The 21,904-nt window shown below is 39.7% G+C and overlaps 1 protein-coding gene across 1 annotated transcript in view; it reads left to right on the forward strand.

Moving 5' to 3' along the window:
- Nucleotides 1–21,904, forward strand: part of Sin3A (SIN3 transcription regulator family member A) — a 68,834-nt gene that overhangs the window by 19,458 nt on the left and 27,472 nt on the right. The window contains exons 3-8 of the mRNA XM_074108424.1: nucleotides 13,756–13,828; nucleotides 14,850–14,980; nucleotides 16,677–16,894; nucleotides 18,907–19,030; nucleotides 19,416–19,528; nucleotides 21,212–21,330. Coding sequence (XP_073964525.1) covers nucleotides 13,756–13,828; nucleotides 14,850–14,980; nucleotides 16,677–16,894; nucleotides 18,907–19,030; nucleotides 19,416–19,528; nucleotides 21,212–21,330 — 778 coding nt within the window. The remainder of the gene's footprint in view (nucleotides 1–13,755; nucleotides 13,829–14,849; nucleotides 14,981–16,676; nucleotides 16,895–18,906; nucleotides 19,031–19,415; nucleotides 19,529–21,211; nucleotides 21,331–21,904) is intronic.

Raw genomic sequence — 21,904 nt, forward strand, 5'->3', positions numbered from 1 at the left:
TGTGATCTAGCCCCTAAGCCCCTTCTCTCTCACTCGAACTTAAAGGAAGATGGATATCTTGTATCTGGTGTCTTGTATGGTCTTGTATGCCCAGCTCTAAAACCTGGCTATCGCGTCACTGCATATCTAAAAAAGCAGCGCTTAGCGTCAACACATCCTACCGGTGTGAAGTTAGCGGCCGATTATAACCCAACCAAATTAGAAGTTTAAGTTATTATTTGCATTTGTGTGTTCATAAGAGTGACAAAAACACATAATATATAGCTTATATCAGGGAGAAGTATTCAACCTGAACGTCTGGTGAAGCAAGAAAATATTGCCAGCTACACCATATGAAAAAAAAACACCAACATGGAAATGAGAACCTCTTCAAATCTTTCCATAAAATAACACTGGACACTAAAAGCTTTCTATAAAAGCTGCAACTGTTAACTAACCTCATCTAGTCTAGGAGCCACATCCAATTTGGAAACGGGAACTCTCCGGTTTTTTGTGGCATGTTATTACGCACGCTGAGAGCTTTCGATCAACGCTTCAATGTCCAGTAACCTCGTTTCGTTTTTTTGAAAAGGTAGAATTAAAGCTAGCGGCCGATAAAAAAAACAACTAAAATAAAAATAAACAATTGATTGGAAAACGCCTTCCTCCTAGATATTATTATATTAATATCTAGAAAGATATATATAATTTAATTGATTATGCATTTCAAAAGCTTCGATCAAATGCGAAACTACCCATAACCAACATCTAGTACGGGGCTACGCCCAAATAAAAGTAGGGAGCCGAAAATGTATGCAGTAATATAAAAAACGACCAACTTGGAAATGCGAACTTCTTTAAATCTTTCCATATTATAATACTGAATACTAAAGCTTTCGATACAAGCTGCAAGAGTTTAGTAACCTTATCTAGTTTAGGAGCCACACACGATTTTAAAAAAAGCGGCGTATTTTTTTTTGTAATAAAATGTGAATAACAATATGTTGGAAATGCGAACCTCTCCAGTTTTTTCTGGCATATTATTACGAATGCTGAGAGCTTTCGATGAAACGCTTCAAATGTCCACTAATCTCCTTCGTTTTGAAGAAAAGGTAGAGTTAAAGTTTAGCGACCGAAAAAAAAAAAAAACTAAAATAAAAAATAAAAACAATTTGAAAATGCATTTCATCCAGAAATTTTAATAAGATGATTATGCATTTAAAAAGCTTTCAATCAAATCCGAAACTGCCCATAACCAACGTCTAGTACGGGAGCTACGCCCGAATAAAAGTAGGCGTAGTGCGTAGCGTAATATATGCCAGAAAAAAACTGGAGAGGTTCGCATTTCTAACAAGTTGTTATTCTCATTTTATTACAAAAAAAAATACGCCAGTTTCTTTAAATCGGGTTGGCTCCTAAACTAGATGAGGTTAGTAAATTCTTGCAGCTTTGTATCCCGTATTGGAAAGACTTAAAGACTAAAGACTTAAAGAGGTTCGCATTTCCAAGTTGGTCGTTTGTCATATTACTGCAAAATTTTCGGCCGCCTACTTTTATTCGGGCGTAACTCCGTACTAGGCTTTGGTTATGGGCAGTTTCAGATTTGATGGAAATCTTTTCAAATGCATAATAGTATTAATAAAATATCTGGAAGGAACACGTTTTCTAATCAATGTTTTTTTTATTTTTGTTGTGATTATTTTCGGCCGCTAACTTTAAATCTACCTTTTCTTCAAACTAAAATGAGGTTACTGGACACTTGAAGCGTTGATCGAAAGCTCTCAACGTGCGTAATAACATGCCACAAATACTGGAGAGGTTCGTATTTGCTATTTGCAACATGTCGTTTTTCTCATTTTATTACAAAAAAAAATACACCGCTTTCATTAAATCGGGCGTGGCTCCTAGACTAGTTGAGGTTAGTTTAGCAGTTGCAGCTTTAGTAGAAAGCATTTAGTATCCAGTGTTATTTTATGGAAAGACCTGAAGAGGTTCGCATTTCCATGTTGTGTTTTTTTTTTTCATTTTTAGTTTCGAAGTTTTATATGCTGCTTGTTTTAATCTGGTGTAGCTGGCAATAATTCTCTTGCTTCACCAGACGTTCAGGTTGAATACTTGTCCATAAATATAAACTTGTTGTGTCATACTAACTACTAAATATAACTAGTTTGTATCATATATCAACTAATGTGTGTGTGTTTTTGTCAGACCTCACAAATAAATAATAAATAAATAAATAAATATCATGGGACACTTGACACCAATTGACCTAGTCCCAAACTAAGCAAGCTTGTACTATGGATACTAGGCAACGGTAAACATACTTATATAGATAAATACATACTTAAATACATATTAAACATCCAAGACCCGAGAAACAAACATTCGTGTTATTCACAAAAATATCTGCCCCGCCGGGATTCGAACCCAGGACCTCAAGCTTCATAGTCAGGTTCTCTACCACTTAGCCATTCGGTCGTCAATGCAAATAAAACCTCAACTTCTTAATGGTTGGGTTATAATCGGCTGCTAACTTTTGGCCGCTTACTTCACACCGGTATCTGTAGTAACATCTTGTAAAGCAGCCAGGAGCGTCTCCTCAGAAGGAACGCCTCAGTGATTAATGACATCGATTTGAAATTTGGTACGGAAGTGTTGTTTAGATACAATGAAATTACAGTCAACCAAAAGTAATCAGCAAAAAAAAACTAAAACTTATTAGGTAGGTATCTCGTAAAAATTGCCATGGGATAGGCATAAAAATCTCGAAATGACAAGCGCTTAGACTTAAATTCATAAAATTTTGCACAGCTGTTTTTAATACAAAGTCAATGATAACTATGATGTAATTTGGGATTACCCATGAGATTCAGTAAAATCTCGAAATCAATTAAACTGTCAGATTACGCGTGCGAAGCCGCGGGTAATATAAACAAACGAACGCTGCCAGCCGGCGCTCAAGCACCCGATGTACTCTTCCCCGCGCTCGCCATTCGCGCGAAGTACGTTTTCGTGTAGTTTTTTTTTCAAATAATGAGAATCCGTGGATGAAAATGACACAAATTATGAATAGTGTTTTTTACACCGTTAATAATCAAAACACATAAACTCTAACAACTTGAATTTCTTTGTGGGTTTTACAGGGTATTGTATTAAAAAAAATTAATATCTATAAATATCGTGGATGAATTTGACACAAATATTTTGGATAACAGATATCAGTATTTTAAAACGTCTGACATCCTTTTAACAAACTGTAATATTCTTTAAGAGTTAGTTGGGCGAAATGTTAGGTACTGGTTAAAAATCAGGATTCCCGTGGATGGATATGACACAAATGCCTATGTACATCAGTTACTGCTCAGATATTAATAAGAAAGTAAAATTTTCGTCTTAATTTTTTTCGTCCAATACTAATGGAAAACACTAATACCTAAATTTCTACTTATACAGGCACCCAAAATGACACAATTTTTGTATTAGGTTGGGCAAATGCTCCGGAAGCTATATGCGAAAAATAAACAACTTTAATATTTTTGAAAGCCTCAAAACGTAGTCCTACGGTCTATAATCGAAAATTATTACGTTATAGCTGCGTTTTAACTTTGAAGAAATGGGCTGTATAAAGGTAGAAAACCTGAAAATCAGTAAGCAAAAACGTAGTATTTGTTGATCCTAAAACAATTTTTTTTTCGAAATCGTCATTTCGCGATTACTGCATTCTTCGTTACGAGGGCAGAAATGGTCACATAGCACAGCTTTCACAGCATAGCTGCATATCACATCTCTGGTGGAAAGACACCCTTATAAACTGCACAGTAGGATTTTACGATAATTCCCACATTGTCTGAAATTAAACTTTAGGGTTAACTGTTGTATTTGTCGACAACAGGGCACTCTCTGACCGGCTTGATCCTCTGGCAATGCGGAGGGATGCAGCATCTTCCGCATTTTGTAGGAGAGTCCGAAGAGTAGTGACATCGTTGATTTTTGGGAACTTATTTACTGACAGAAATCTCAGTGTTTGATAGCTCGAGACTTGAACTAAAAAAACGCGCACTATTGCGAGCGAGCTAGCAGTGCCCTTAGCGTAAGTTTTCGGTTACAAAATAAGTCTCGATCGCGTTCGCGTAAAATCTCAATTTGTATGATAAGACGAACAGCGCCTCTAGCGGAACGTTTGCGATGTTCGTGTTTCAATACAAATTGAGATTTTACGCGAACGCGATCGAGACGTATTTTGTAACCGAAAAATTACACTAGGGGTACAGTTCATAAGTTCTATCGACGTTACGTACCTACTCTCCTCTGTCACGACTGTCGTCGGTTTCCCCTACCGCATAAAATATCACGGGGTCTTCAGATGAATTGTTCGGATTATAACGTAGCAGAATATCACTATCATTCTCGCCTCGTCTGAAATTATACTTTAGGTTGGTAGACTTCTTATTTGGCCTTGCGAACGCCCAAAGACTACAAATAATCAGCGTAAATACAACGTATTATGTAGCGATAACGCGGTAAACATAGGGTTATCAATCGTTATCGCGTCGCTTGAGGTGCGCTTGTAAATAGTAGTGTTTATTAACATGCTAATGTCATTCAAGACAACTATCACCAGTACATGTACCATCAGCCAAATATGTGATCTATCACCCTAAAGTTGATAATCATTTGCATGTCATAAAACAATAATGCCAATAGACGTGTCTGTCAACTAGAAAGTTCGACTTTAGCGACATATTCATTTGATAGAAACTTGTTTAAAAATTGATAGACCACTTATTTGGCTGATGGTACCTGGACGACCGAGAAAAATTGGAAAATCACGTGTTTTCACAGAGACAAGACCGTCGTCTGGACTCACGTCACGTCATTTCCTCAATTTAGAAGACCACAATACAATACAATGACCTTTATTGTACACCACAACATAGTTTAGTAAGCAGTTACAGAAAACAAGTAAAAAATTTCAAGACTCATTTGAATCATAGGTGCAGAAGTTTGGAAAGCATATCATCTTAGTAGTATGTGTGATATATTATTTGACGACCGGATGGCTAAGTGGTTAGAGAACCTGACTACGAAGCTTTAGGTCCTGGGTTCGAATCCCGGCCGGGGCAGATATTTGTGTGAATAACACAAAGGTTTGTTCTCGGGTCTTGGATGTTTAATATGTATTTAAGTATGTATTTATCTATATAAGTATGTTTATCCGTAGCCTAGTATCCCTAGTACAAGCTTTGCTTAGTTTGGGACTAGGTCAATTGGTGTCAAGTGTCCCATGATATTTTGTTTTATTTATTTATTTATTATGTTTTTTTTTTTCAATGTTTAATTTTGTTCGCTCAGAGCCAGAGGGCAGATTTTTTAAATCTCACTCGTGAAGTCATTCTGCGACATACATTTCCATCCACAAACCCATTCGATATCAAAATGGACTCTTAATTCGTAAAAACAATTGCAGACTTTGTAGACAGACTTACCTATTTATGTACCTCAGCAGTATTACCTTTCTTGGCCGCATTTTTTTTAATAATTGGATCCGAAAATAAAATTGTCAATTTTTTTTAACCCCTTTTTTCTTGTTGCTTACCTGTGATAGTATGACAGCTGCGTACGAGGGGTAATAGTATATTACTGCAGAGCCATGAAGTAAGGATTGATGGACGAGTTTGGGGTAGACGGCCGAGTCGTAGACGAGGCCGGCTAAAAGGAGTCCAGCAATCCCTGTTCTGGCCGAGTTTGTATAGTGCTTTTCTCAAACAATGTGAGAAATATTAATCATCCATCCATCCATCCATCCATCCGTCCGTCCGTCCGTCCGACCGTCCTTCCTTCCGTCCGTCCGTCCGTCCGTCCTTCCTTCCATCCATCCATCCATCCATCCGTCCGTCCGTCCGTCCGTCCTTCCATCCGTCCATCCATCCGTCCGTCCGTCCGTCCGTCCGTCCTTCCATCCGTCCATCCATCCGTCCGTCCGTCCGTCCTTCCATCTATCCATCCATCCGTCCGTCCGTCCGTCCGTCCTTCCATCCATCCATCCATCTGTCCGTCCGTCCGTCCGTCCTTCCATCCATCCATCCATCCGTCCGTCCGTCCGTCCGTCCTTCCATCCATCCATCCATCCATCCATTCATCCATCCGTCCGTCCGTCCGTCCGTCCTTCCATCCATCCATCCATCCATCCATTCATCCATCCGTCCGTCCGTCCGTCCGTCCTTCCTTCCATCCATCCGTCCGTCCGTCCGTCCGTCCGTCCTTCCATCCGTCCGTCCTTCCATCCATCCATCCATCCATCCGTCCGTCCGTCCGTCCGTCCGTCCGTCCTTCCATCCGTCCATCCATCCGTCCGTCCGTCCGTCCGTCCGTCCGTCCTTCCATCCGTCCATCCATCCGTCCGTCCGTCCGTCCTTCCATCTATCCATCCATCCGTCCGTCCGTCCGTCCGTCCTTCCATCCATCCATCCATCTGTCCGTCCGTCCGTCCGTCCTTCCATCCATCCATCCATCCATCCGTCCGTCCGTCCGTCCGTCCTTCCATCCATCCATCCATCCATCCATTCATCCATCCGTCCGTCCGTCCGTCCGTCCTTCCTTTCCATCCATCCGTCCGTCCGTCCGTCCGTCCGTCCTTCCATCCATCCATCCATCCGTCCGTCCGTCCCTCCGTCCATCCATCCATCCGTCCGTCCGTCCGTCCGTCCTTCCATCCATCCATCCATCCGTCCGTCCGTCCGTCCGTCCTTCCATCCATCCATCCATCCGTCCGTCCGTCCGTCCGTCCGTCCTTCCATCCATCCATCCATCCATCCATTCATCCATTCCGTCCGTCCGTCCGTCCGTCCTTCCTTCCATCCATCCGTCCGTCCGTCCGTCCGTCCGTCCTTCCATCCATCCATCCGTTCGTCCGTCCGTCCGTCCATCCATCCATCCATCAGTCCGTCCGTCCGTCCGTCCTTCCATCCATCCATCCGTCCGTCCGTCCGTCCCATCCATCCATCCGTCCGTCCGTCCGTCCATCCATCCATCCATCCATCCATCCGTCCGTCCGTCCGTCCGTCCGTCCTTCCATCCATCCATCCGTCCGTCCGTCCGTCCGTCCCATCCATCCATCCGTCCGTCCGTCCGTCCGTCCGTCCTTCCATCCATCCATCCGTTCGTCCGTCCGTCCGTCCGTCCATCCATCCATCAGTCCGTCCGTCCGTCCGTCCGTCCTTCCATCCGTCCGTCCGTCCGTCCCATCCATCCATCCATCCATCGCATCACATCGCATCGCATCGCATCGCATCGCAGTATCGCACGCAAATGCTTACAGAGTAGTGGTGGTTGGCTGTTCGTAATTTTTCCTTTGTCAGTTTAATGTTAGTAAGCAAATTTAAAAAGTTAGAGCAGCGGACAATAATGGATTTTCATACATACTTCATGGCCTAGGCCAAGAAGTTATGTAGGGAGGTGGTAGGGAGCCATAAATGAGAAACTTCATGTCTCCATTTCGTGACATTAACGCATACATTCCGAGCATGTTTGAGAAAATTACGTTTAGCATTGGAAGCGCCAAACGCTGCCATAGGTTCTGGCGTGCCGAAAATGTTAATACAAATTCTGATCAATGTTTCCTGACATGTCGCTAGATGGCGTTAGTATAGGGTTGCCATAAGTTTGCGGCCGCAGACCGGGACATTTAAAGAAAAAGTAGTAAACGTAGTAAAAATTTAACTTTTATTACAAACACAAAATAACAACACAGTCATTCAATGCCAGGGTTTCTCAAAGTGGGGTACGCGAACCCCTAGGGGTTCGCTATTCGACGGTAGGGGGTTCGCGACAAGGTTTACGTGATGGTGGTTGCAAGACTGGCAAGATGATTAAGATTGGTTTTTGGAGTATTTTTTATTTCAACTCCATATTTGTTACTTATTTGTTTGTTATTTGTTTCAGTTTGTATTTTCGTTGGCAAGACGGTTCTTAGATTCTTACCTATATTTGCTACCTTTTATTGAAATAAATAATATACATTATATTATCATGATGATTGAAATAAAAATAAACTTAGTTTCTCCAACAGCCAGTTTTATTACTTTCTTTGGGGGGGGGGGTAGGGGTTCGCTGTCGTCTAGAAACTTGGGTATGTGGAGCCATAAGTTTGAGAAACCCTGTTCTATGCCATAGCAACCCGCAAATCGCTTAGCTAGTTAGTCGTGTTTATTCTAGGTATTATTATTTTTAGCAAGTCCAGCCCCGTATTAAATAACTATGATTTTTAAACCGGGACAGTTTGCTTGTCGGCCGGGACGCCAGGACACCACGCTTCAAACCGGGACATGTCCCGGCGCCGGGACGTATGGCAACCCTACGTTAATGCCGTGAGGTCCGTTTGACATTAGGCTGCGTTGCGACCAGAGGTGTGCGGGAAATGTGTTTTTCATGTACCAATAGAAACTTCATTTATCCTCGCATATCACATCGCTGGTGGAAACAGCTGAGCGAGGCGAGCCGAGGTAAATGGTGCGTTTCTATTGGTTCATGAAAAACACATTCGCACATCTTGGTGAAAACTACAATATGCTAGCGCCATCTAGGAAGTAACAATTTAACAAATCGTTTTTAATACTAATTAGCTTTTTTGCTGACTACACTTGTATTGTCAAAATACTACGCACAGGAGTTATCATGCTAACACACGAGTAATATTTACCTCAACGTTTCGGCAACATTACAGTGGCCTTGGTCACGAGTAGACTGTGTGTGTAGTAGAGTTTAAAACGTTATACACTCGCATTGTCATTCAGCTTACATAATGTATACCAAATGTCAAGTCAATCCGGTCACTGAAAGTGGGTCAAAATGAACTTGCAACCCAGCCGCCAGCTTGACCCAGCTGTAAACAGGGCAAGTTTAATAAAAGCATTTAAAAATGACACATTAATGATAAATTAATAGATTATTTGGAAGGGCACAAATAGTCACAATCAAAATTTGTGTAAATTCTGTTTAGGCCGATCTAATAGACACCAGAGTTGTACAAATGATTTATTTCAACACACCGATATATATATATATTTTAAACTACGGGACGCACACGCGCTCTAGGGAGACTCAAGAAACAATGTCCAAAATCGGTGACACTCTTTCCCGACCCGGATAATACCGACTTGGAAATACCGACCCTGGTTTTCGTGTACACGCTCATAGAAACTAACATGAGCTTCTATGGGCGTGTACACGAAAAACAGGGTTGGTATTTCCATGTTGGTATTATCCGGGCCGGGAAAGAGTGTCACCCTCCAAAATGTCTACGTCACACGCCATAGAAACGTGACCAATGCGACCGAAAGCCAGTGATGTCCCTTAATCGATTCCCGTTCATATTTAATGAAGTTTCGTGTCGCCCGTGATTGTGATTACTCACCATATTTTCATGCCCGTATACTCGTGGAATAGCAAGGTGAACTAGGTGAAGTGGTTATGGTTTGATCTGTTAAGAATTCATTTACCGCTGGAAGGAGAACTATACAATTCCGAGATTCCTCGGGTTTCAAGCTATTTTCATACCAAATTTCATCCTAATTGGTCCATCGGTTTGAAGCGTTAGGCTGCGTTTCCACGTTTCCACGTGTGTGTTGGGAAGAATGTGTTTTTCATGAACCAATAGAAACTCTTCATTTACCCATCCTCGCACAGCACATCTCTGGTGGAAGCAGCTGAGCGAGGCGAGGTAAATGAAGCGTTTCTATTGGTTCATGAATGAAAAGGGTCCATATCGGCTTGCATACTTATTGGAAGTCCGAATGTAATGTTTGTCAGAACGATCGTTTGTCACAACTATTTTTTCTCTGAATCCAATAATTGTTCAGAATTGTTATAAAACAAACCTAACCTAACCTATAGTTTTCTATAAGGTGACCATTTAAGAATTCCAGAAAACTAAGGTTTCAGTGGGAAAAAAATTATGACAAACGATGATTCGAACAAAAATTATGGTACGGTATGACTAGCGAAGAGTCTGCGAACTTTGGCGCTCTCGAATGGAAAACTCATTCTTCGCAACACATCCTCGCGCATCTCTGGTGGAAACGGAGTCTTAGAGGTACAGATGTTTCAATATTATTAGCTCTTGCCCGCGACTCCATCTGCGACGGATTCGTTTACAAACCTCTATCCCGTGGGAACTGCAATTTTCCGGAATAAACAATCCTTTGAATCGATCTAGTGGTAAGCGTGAAGAGGTAAAAGACTTTATTTTATTATACTCTGTTTATTAAACCAAAATACCAGTGGCATTATGAAATGTCAAATGTAAAAATAATGTGGCCAGCATGATACGAATAGTGCTGCTCTCTGATTTCGGTTGTGTACATAATTGTAAATAATCGATAAAACATAATATTTTATGGAAGCAAAAATAAAATTAAAGCATTCAACATTCTACTTTTCATAAGCATTGGGTTTTTAGGCAGTGCTTGCTTAGAAACAAAATTGAATTTAAACATCAATCAACATCTACAAAAAGTCCGAATATCTCCTAAACGGTGGCATTTTTATTAGACCCATTTTAGTGTGTGTTAGTACGTCACAGATCCGTTCATATCTTAAAATTTTACCTATACGTATAAAATAGGTACTTGCCGAAAGTTTTCGGTGATTACCGGTTGTGGCACATTTATGAGGTGTAAAAAACAGGTAACGCATGAAACGTCATTTTAGTATCTTGGTTTAATAAACAGAGTATAGTCTGTTAATTGTAGCTTTTCTATGACTGTGTTTGTGTGAATGCTTATTAATTTTAACAAGGAAAGCCACTGCGCCCGGTCTTTTATTATTTGTTGTATGCCGATCGATAGGGCTTTGCCCTGGCGAGGAACTAGGTTTATTGTGGTTGTGTAACATACAAATCATACAATCCTACTAATATTATAAATGCGAAAGTTTGGTGTGTGTGTGTGTTACTCTTTCACGCTAAAACAGCTGGACGCATTTGGATGAAATTTGGTACGTAGATAGCTGGACATCTGGAATAAAACATAGGCTAATTTTTATCCCGATATTCCTACGGGATACGGATAAAATCTCGAATTTTCAACCGCTGGTCTTAGAATCATGACATGAAATTTTGTACAATTGTTGAACCTCGATGAAGATCACGAATATCACGATATAAATTTTGGGATTTCCCAGGGGCTTTGCCCGCGTGGTATTCGGTTATCGCGCGCTGTTCCCTCGGGAATTGTGCATTTTTCCGGGATAAAAAGTAGCCCATGTCACTCTCGGGCCCATAAACTATCTCTATGCCAAAAATCACGTCGAGCCGTCGCTCCGTTTAGGCGTGAAAGACGGACAAACATACAAACACAGTAACGCACATATTTTCGCATTTATAATATTAGTTAGTATGGATGATAAACAAGCTTTTATTTAATTAGCCTATGCAGACCTAATTTGTGGGTCAAGTCTTTGAAGTCTAAATTAACCAACTTTCCGTAGTCGTATTGTCTTCAAATTTCGTATACATATGTAGATGCTACTACAAGTACAATTATAAAAAAACTTATATAGGTACTCAACCAAAAATATATTAAAAATATTTTTTTTTCTCTTTGGGAACCCTAAAAAACCACGATAATACTACTATTAACGTCCTACGCATCTCGTAAACACCAACATATAACTAAAATATAGTTATATGATAACAAATCGCATCACACGCTCTCCCGGCCAATACTGAGTCAGATTAGCTATATTTAAATCGGTTATATCTGCACACAACCTTGAGTTTTAAAATTAACTTCATATTTTTGCTATTAAATAGGTGGGTGAGGAGAGTACTGTTGTTTAGACAACTAATAGACTGGGAGGTGTTGTCTATACCTATACCTATAGTATAACTAAGTAGCTGGCCGTGGCGGCCTAGTGGGTTCACCTATGGCCTCTCAACTAGAGGATCATGGGTTCAACCCGGGCTCGCACCCGAGTTTTTCGAAAGTCATGTGCAGTGAATAATTAATTACATTTGAGATTTGCCACTAGCTTTACGGTGAAGGAAAACATTGTGAGGGAAACTGCAGCAAGCTAAGCAGTTTTTGATTGAATTTTGCTCAGAAGAATAAGAACTCCACTGTACTTTACCTACCTGTTTTCCCCATTGATTACTATACAAGGTGTTAATTAAATAACTGAAAACCACAGACACCCCAAAAATATTTTTAATTTTAAATTAATTTTTTAATACCTTCATTATTTTAAAAGAGATTCGTGTGTTTTGTTAAGTCAGTAATTCTACTTAATTTCTAACTCTACTCTACACTCATGATTTTTTTCAGTTGCGTTTTGACGTTTTTAGAAGGAAGTCACAGTGACAGCAAACCGGCCAGTATTAAATTATCGAAATAGTATGCAATCTCGCATAAGTACTCAATTGGCGCCTGTTGCAGTCGTAACTTTTAGACTGGGCACAATAAAAAAGGGATTTAAAAACACAAACACAACCTAATTTAAAACATAGTGTAATCGATTCTACTCTCGATTCTGAGCAAATTACTTTCTGGTTTTCAGTTATTTAATTAACAGCTTGTATTGTAGTGTTCAATAAAGAGTCATTGTATTGTATTGTAAATTTGAATGAAAACCGGTTTCTACCAGAAAAAAATGCACTTTTACAAGTATCTCAAAGTTTGTCAATTGTATTTTGTTAATTTTCTTTTCCACAATAAAGAGTTTACATACATAGGTACATACACTTTTAAATAATTAAAATTCTCAATTGTAGTTAGTACTACTATAGAACACCAAGTAATTTCAATTTCATGGGCAGTGGTAATCATTTCCCGTCAGATGACCCGCTTGCTCGTTTACTTCCCTTAATAAAAAAATTCAAGTGGAAGATTTTCCATTTGTACTGCATGACAGTAAATCATCAGGACGTGTGGCGAAGATCATTTTGGGCAGATGCTTTATCCTCCTGAGGTTCAAAGTGATAATACTAGTACATAGTGTTATCAATAGAATTTATATCTTTTGAAAAAGGAATAAAGTGTAATTTTCTTTGTATTATTCAAATTAACAGAAATATAAATTGAACTTTATCTATGAGATATTAAGATTTAAATTTCCATGTCAAACGAGACTCAACTATTCTACTGCAGATATTGTATCAACTTAGTAACAACTTTGTCATTTTCCACGGTCACCGAACCGTGAAAGCGGAAAAATTGCTAAACTAAAAGGAAACACGATAAGGAAAGGAAATTATGCTTCATGTACGATCCGAGCGCATGTTAACATTTTAATTTGATGACAAACAAAATGGTTGCTAATTTATCAACGTTTGCTTCGCATACACATGTACTTATATTGACACACACACACACTCATAGGACTACATAGTAATCATGGGACAATTGACCTCACTTTTCATAAATATGCACATTTTAGGACTACTTTCTTCAAAGAACCACTCGTAAACATACAACGTTGCAAGGACCTCAAAAATATCTATACAGCCTTATGCCACTAACCATAAAGTCGAAGTAACATAATTATATTTGCCGCTGTGTTGTTGTACAATCTACTATTATACAATATTAATATTAATATTGTATAAAAGAAAAATTAGAACTGTTTTCTTTTATACAATATTAATATAGGCAAGGTAAAACTCCAAACTATTTTCCCAAGAAAGTCTTCACGAAGGTTCACCACTGATTCTCAATCGACCACAGCCACTGTCAAGATTATAGCGACTTAGATAATATATTAATTTATTTTGCATTGTTACAGATACAACAACAGCAAGCTGGAGCGAGCAACATGCATACTTTGGCCCAATCGGCCCAACCTCAACAAATATTAGGTAAGTTTTTCAATGAAACCTATGAAATAAAAATAACTGAACATTTCACAGGTGATATTTCTATTTTTGCTGGTTGTTTTAATAAAAAAAATACGTTGAAGTATATTTTATTTCATCTTTGATTAAACCCCTTTAGAATTATTTTTAGGTATATTATATACCTCTTACCTAGTGCCATCCACGTAGACGCGTGATTTTGTCGAAATTAGACATTAATGACATTGTAATAAGAACCACGGCACGCGTCATCGTAAATGACTCTACCTATACAGCAGTCATCATAAAAATTAAAGTTGTGTATATGGTCAAAACATCTGGACTAATTATTGATACGTTGGAGCTAGAATAATTGACAATTTATCATGTCCAGAGTCCAGGTGTTGGAAAAGTGCACTTTTTGAAAAAGTTCCCCAATCGGGAAAGTGTACACTTCTTGAAAGCGAGCGTTTTAGTAAAGGGCACTTTTTGAATAAGTTTGCTTTCGATATTTAGTACGGAAAGTATATTTAGCGAAAGTACACTACGTGTACGTTTCGGGAGAGTGAGTTTTTCAAGCGGGACCCCTATCTATATGCAGCCCTGCTGTTTGCATTGAGGCCTTTACGCATCACCGTATCACACCATGGCCGTAAATAGCAACGTGTCAGGCAAAAAATATAGTACCTGGGCGACCGAGCTTGGCTCAGTCTAAAACTCTGTAACAAGCGTCCCAGAGATAAGACCAAGCTAAATCGAGTTTTCATCCCCTAAAATCCCCTCATACCAAATTTCATCGAATTCGTTGGAGCCGTTTCCGAGATTTTCATTATGTATAATATATATAACAATTGCTCTTGAAGGTATTAGATTAGATTCTTTGTATCGTAAAGTATAAGACACTATGGCCACTAGCACATTCCGTAACCAACCGTCGCCGTCGCGTGTCATGTATGCGCTTGACATTCCGTTGTTGACACGTTCTTGACATGGTCATGGCACGGTGAAGTGTGAAGAGTACCTTTAACCGAGCCGCTCCCCGCAGGCCCGGCGGCGATGCTGGCGGTGGCGGGGTACGGGCGCGGCGCACGGCCGCCGACGCCCGCGCCACCTGTCATCAACTACATGAAAGCTGGAGTCCAGTATCCCAAACAGCCGCAGCCGCCCAGGCATAAGGTACGTAGCTGGACAGCACTATAAAGCAGGTTTGCAGGTGGTAGGACCATGTGCAAGGTCCGCCCGGATCGCTACCACCATCTTGCTCGCTAATCCTGCCGTGAAGCAGCAGTGCTTGCACTGTTGTGTTTCGGTGTGGAGAGTAAGACAGCCGGTGAAATTACTGGCACTTGAGGTATCCCATCTTAGGCCTCTAGGTTGGCAACGCATCTGCAATCCCCCTGGTATTGCAGGTGTCTATGGGCGGTGGTGATCTCTTACCATCAGGAGACCCACTTGCTCGTTTGCCATCCAGTCAAATACATTTTCACTTATCATGCTCGTAAAGTTGGTATTTATGATGGATCTAGACGACATAAAATTACTTAACGCATTCACCGCCACCGACGCATATGTGCGTTTTTGGAACTTCCCCCCAGTGCCGCTGTCATAATTATTCATACATTTTGAACGCACATGTGCGTCGGTGGCACCTGTAGTCAGACAATTCAAGTCAGGTGGCAGTGAATGCGTTAAAATCGTCTTCTAAGACCAAGGTAATAAAGAGTCAACAGCCACAAATAAAAGAGTTTCAATATATTTTTTAATAATTTTTATTTTAAGTAAAACTAAAAATCAATGAAAGTAAATCAATAAAACTGTGAAATTATAATTATATATGTAGCAATGCATGAAAAGAAAAGGTACCTAGGAAGTGAACAATTGTTTCCACTGTTGCTATTTAATTTCCTCTCCATCGGAGTGAAAAGTAGCGTGTAAAACTCGAGCATTAAACCCATTTTCCCCTCGACGTGTTTATCCACCCTCGCCTTTTTTTTTTGTTTAGATACTTAGACGTGTAAGAGACAATGATGAAACACGTGCGATGTGCTGTAGCAGATTGTCTGTGGTGATACACGCATGCTGCCTTCCTACTGAAGTCTCTATTACACAAAATATTCTATTCTATTTAATTCACAAGAACATTGTATTTATAAAATCAGATGGTGAAACTATTTAATACAGAAGTTCATTTAGAATGGTACAGTCACCAGCATTAATATCTGCCACAGCGGAGCGTGCATTAATATCTGACACGTCCTTCCGGCCCTAGAAATAGTCGTATCAGATATTTATGCACGCTTGTTGTGTCAGATATTGGTGCTGGTGACTGTACCAGCTTCCTAGCTAGGTGCCCTCACCTTTAACAATTAAATTCAAATTCAAAATTCCGTGGGAATCCATAGTGAATTTCATTAACGTTGCAAAGTCAAATTAAAACTAATTTTGGCCCTCATTAACTTCGTAAGTTTTTTTATAAATTACAAATCAATTGTAAGAATAGCGGCCGGATTTTCTATGTGGCGTACAAATAATTCAATGAAATGAGAACTTTATCGCAATAACTTCCAAAATCACAGAACTGAGAATTCTCGGCTCGGTCTTTAAAAAAGTCTGGACAAAAATACAATACAATTATTCTTTATTGAGCACCAGAAACCAGAATTTGCCATAGTTATAAAGACAAAATGTAGGGAAGACAATAGGCGGTCTTATCGCTTAAAAGCGATCTCGACTTCGAGTTAGGACTTAGAGGTTAAAACTTATCGGTATTTGTATCACCCTAGAACAACTTCAATATAGTAATCTTCAATCCTACCCTTGTACAGTGTATTTAAAGTTTATCTTCGCCATATAACCTCCCTCCTCCCCACAGCTGATCCCGCAGCCGCAACAGCCTTTACCACTGGAGCGCCAGTCCCCGAGCCCCGCGCAGCCCCTGCCGGCGGGCCCGGCGCCCCCTGGCGGCCAGTTCCAAAGGCTTAAGGTGGAAGATGCACTCTCCTACTTAGACCTCGTCAAATACAAGTTCAATACCCAACCGCAAGTCTACAACGACTTCTTGGATATCATGAAGGAGTTTAAGAGTCAGACGTGAGTATGTTTTGAAATTTTCCTAAGTTATTCGAGCGTTTGTTTTATTTGAAAGAAAGAAAGTAATTTGTTTGGTATCATCAGTACCACCGCCTTACGGTAATAAGACTGAGACACTAGGGGGCTGTTTCACCATCCATTGATTAGTGTTAACTGACGGTTAAATGTGATGCCGTCCCCGTCTATTCGAACAAAACAAATAGAGACGGCATCACACCTAAACGCCAGTTAACACTAATCAATGGATGGTGAAACAGCCCCTAAAACTAACAATAAAACTTACGTAAGTTATGTGGCGACACGACAGGACACCAAAAAAGGGCCACTCAGCATGTGTTGCCACACGTTATCTGCAGCAAAGCTGGTTTTCTGTGGAGCTCAAACGTTATAATATTGTATCCATGAGCGAGATTGATTGATTTGATTTACGTGGGCACATTTTTGTTGAAATGGTAAGATTCTGTTACAGTTTCCAGGTTATCTACTCTGTGTAGTCGAAAATGTCATCCAATACAGCCCGTTCATAAAAAAATGTGGCCACGAATATTTAGGCGATTGAGACTATTTGAGACGTTTTAATAATGACCTCTCTATTCTCACTACTATCTTACGAGTAGATACTTTATTATCATCACTAATCACTAATCCACATCTTATCTCAGTCTCTACCAGTGACGAAGCGTCCATAGAACCCTATTCCCGTCGGCTTACCCAATATTTACAAACTACAGGACATACATGATTTCTGAATAGTACATTGTGTCTTAAGGGCGGTAAATAAGGAATTACGAACGAGAGTCTATTAGAAGCCCGGAGTCGAAGACTGAGGGCTTTAATGCGTCGATGTTCGTAATTCTAGTACCGCCCGTGCGACATACAATGTTTTTCATCACATTTGCGAGTAAAATTGTATATTTGTAAAAGGAATACTAATATTCTTTCAAAAATTGCCGATACCGCTGACTGCGTCCTTGGCAGCGCGTGCAGCACACTATGCAGTAACAAACTCATTTACCGACCTTGGGCTTCATGACAAGAAAATTAGTACGGGCAATGACTCATTTACCGACCACGGGTTTCATGACAAGCACATTAAGGTCGAGGGTTTTATTTGGGGGGTTGCAACCAAGGTAGCCTGCATGTTACGACACTGTTTACGAGCAAGTGTGATGAAAAGATATATGCGATCTTTGCTTCGGCTTTAACACGAAAATATGTGACGCTACGCCACTGGTACACACGCCACATGCATCCATACTAGGACACATGCCTCTCAGCGGGCTCGGGCCTTAGCTTCCACGCAGGCCCAGTGCGGATTGGGAAATTAAGAGCGTTTATACCTGCTGAGCTTGCAATGATGCATTTTCGTTAGTTTTTCTCGATTATTCCATAAAACATTAATGAAAATTAAAAATGTGGTCTGAACTCTTCTTAATATATAAGTTAATGTGTCTACTCCAATTCTATTCAATCTATTCGTGATAGACTATTATTTTCTTTAAAAACCGTTAATAAACATTAATTCGTTTTTAAAGAATATAAGTCTATCACAAATAATTATTGGAGTAGACACATTAACTTATATATTAAGAAGAGTTTTATCAGATCACATTTTTAATTTTCATTATTTTTTTATAAACACTTAACGCTTCTAACGCCCAAAGTTCTTTATAAAGGACTTATCGTAATTTGAAATTTGAACTCTATCATAAATGGCATAAAGTTTGATGATCATAAATGAAAACTTTGACTTAGGCGTTAGGAGGTTAAGTGGCCTTTATTTTCTTTAGTATATTTCCCGTTTGGTACTCTTTGGTCCATTTTCTACGATAGGTATACACAAGTCGCAATAGGGCATGTATTTTTTTTAAACACCTATCATAATGATGAAACAAATTACCGTTTGACGACCATGATATAACTAATGGCTGCATTTTTATGTTCTGACCCACCTAACCATATCCACATCTCACTCACACCTCGCTCCATCTCACCAGGCTTTCGTATTCTAGGATCGACACACCGGGCGTTATCACCAGGGTTTCAGACCTCTTCAAAGGTCATCCGGAACTGATTGTGGGCTTCAACACCTTCCTGCCGCCCGGATACAAGATTGAAGTGAAGAGCAACGGACAGGTGTGTGGATGAATCAACTGTTTTTACTAGTTTTTGTACTTGATGACTGTATAGCTCAGTGGTTAGAGGACCTGACTACAAAGCGTGAGGTCCCGGTTCGATCCCCGGTCGGGGCAGATATTTGTATAAATAATATGAATGTTTGTTCTCGGTTTTTTGGTGTTTAAGATGTATTTAGCACTTTTCCAGGCCCCGCGAAATTAGATGTGCTTCCACAAAATAAATCATAATTTTATGGTGTTTACCTATGAGGGATTAATTTAAAAACGAATCATATTTTTAACGAATTCAAATGATTTTGTACCATATTGTATACTATTACTTTGGGACTAGGTCAAGTGCTGTCAACTGTACCCGTGATATTCATTTAATGTATTTCCCACAGGTGTCAGTGTCAATGCCCTCGCCAACAGGCCTCGGCGCAGGCGGCGGGGTCTTGCTTGGAGTCCATCACGCTGCCCCGCCCGCACAACTAGTGCATCTTTTACCTGTCGCGCAGTAAGTACATTATCTGTAGAGATGGGCCGAATGTAGTTTGAACCGAATACGAACTTCGGCCGAACATTCGATAAAAATCAAAATTCGACCGAATTTCGGCCGAACTTTGGTTTAAATACGATAGATACATAAGAAGAGATTATTAAATTTGATTGTTGAAAACACCCTTAAAAATTAAAAATACTTTGTTTTACAATGTTTAGTTTGAACCCAAAAAACTTTTTTTATTCGATTTACGAATTGTTATCTAGAGTTTAATAAATTAGGTACTAAGTTTATTTTATTTTTGTTGCATATTTTACTAATATGACAGACAGCTTTAGCGAAATACCTAGTGCAATTAGGTTCTTTCTTTCTAGTGCCGAATGTTCGCCATTTAAACCGAAGTTCGGCCGAATGCCGAAGTTCGGTTCAAGCTGCCGAAATTCGGTTAAACCGAATGTGAAACGAATTTCGGCTCATTTCTAACTATCTGTCAATAATTCAGAGCGGATTGGTAACTTCTCACCATTGAATTAATTTGCAGGTGTACACAGTCAAGGGCATAAATATCTGTACAGCCATAGCATCAAATTATACATCGACCTTATGGTTAGTGGCATAAAGGCGTATAGATATTTATGACGCCTTGGATATATTTATGCCCTTGACAGTACAGTCGAGGAAACTGAATCACATATCATGGTGGAACTTCTGTGCTATTAACGTCATCTTAATGTCTCATCTGCCAAATAAATCTAGCGAAATTGATTATGAAAATGTAGGAACTTGTTACGTGATTCATTTTCCTCGATAGTATATTTTCTTTAATTGAAAAGCTTGTGGTAGCTTTCAAATGTTATTTTGCACCTAAATTCCCAAGATAAATCAGAGTTGCGAGCCCGGGCTTGGAGCTCACGGTCATCTGCTTGAGAGACCATAGGTCAGACCAACTGGGCTACGACAGCTTCTAACATTTACCAACATTTGAACAGATACTACTGTAGTATCTAATCTCAACAAAGAATAACGTAAAAAACAAATACGAGTATAGTGCATAGTGTTAATTAAATAACTGAAAACCTCAGACACCCCAAAAAAAAAAATCATTTTAAGCTTAGTTGATTACATTTATTTTCGAATACCTTCATTATTTAAAAAAAATATTCGTGTCTTCTGTTAAGTCTGTACTGTAACTCTACCTTGATTTCTAACTCTACACTCATAACTTGTTTTTGTCAGTTGCGTATGACGTTTAAACGGCCAGTATTAAATTATCTAAATAGTATGAAACCTCACCAAAACATTTAATAGGCGCATGTTGCATTCGTAATTTTTAGAAATAAAAAAGGGATTTAAAAACGCAAACACAACCTGATTGAAGACATAGCGAAATCGATTCTACTTTCGATACGAGCAAACTACTTTCTGGTTTTCAGTTATTTAATTAACACCTTGTATATAACATACCGCTGGGGTAACATGGCGATAACAAACACATGGCCCTGGTCTCGATAAGGATAACATTTTAGCATAAAGCGACTTTTCTGCCCTGGCACGATCGTCTGTATAGTCTTAATGATGAAACAAATTACCGTTCGACCACCATGATATAATTAATGGCTGCATTTTATGTTCTGACTTCACAACCTAACAACAAAGCAGAGCATCTTACTCGACGATCTAACGTCAACTCTGTTACAGGTCTGTGAACAACGCTATCGTTCACAACCTGTCTGTGAACGCGACGCCGGCGAACACACTGCATCATATCTCGCAGGCGCATCAGCAGATAGAAGCTGCGGCTATACACCATACACCAGGTAAGAAAAACTGTCGAAAACATCGTTACTACTTTGGAAAAATCTCGTCTTCAGGCATTATCAGGCATAGGATGTCCCCAGTTGGATATAGGATCTCCCCCATAGACTTCCAGATGCTTCGGCCCCGGTGAACTCGCGGCTTTGACTGGGTCGTCCGTTCATCTCGTTATTGGACGTCCGACGCTGCGCTTGCCAGTTTGCGGCCTCCGTTCGAGATATTTTCGGCCCCAACGTTGATAAAGTTCACTCAGAAAAAATATCAATTGGGTATTTATTATACGAGATTTTTTTAAAGTAGTGACGACATGTTATAGCCCTTTTAGTGTTAATTATTTTATTCGCGGAGCCTAAAAAGGTTATGTTTGCGAAGATTCCCGACATCTAGATTTTTTTTGCCTAGTATAAAGTTTTACTTTTAATTTTTATTTAGTAAAACATGCAACCAACAAGCATGTATGAAAGACTAATGAGCTTGATGAACCGAAAGATGTATTATCAGGATTGTAGCAGGTGAAAATAAATAGTCTCTGCCTACACCTTCGTTGGGAAAGAGGCGTAGTGTAATGTATGTATG

The sequence above is a fragment of the Choristoneura fumiferana genome, chromosome 27 (assembly GCF_025370935.1).
Source record: "Choristoneura fumiferana chromosome 27, NRCan_CFum_1, whole genome shotgun sequence".
NCBI lineage: Eukaryota > Metazoa > Arthropoda > Insecta > Lepidoptera > Tortricidae > Choristoneura > Choristoneura fumiferana.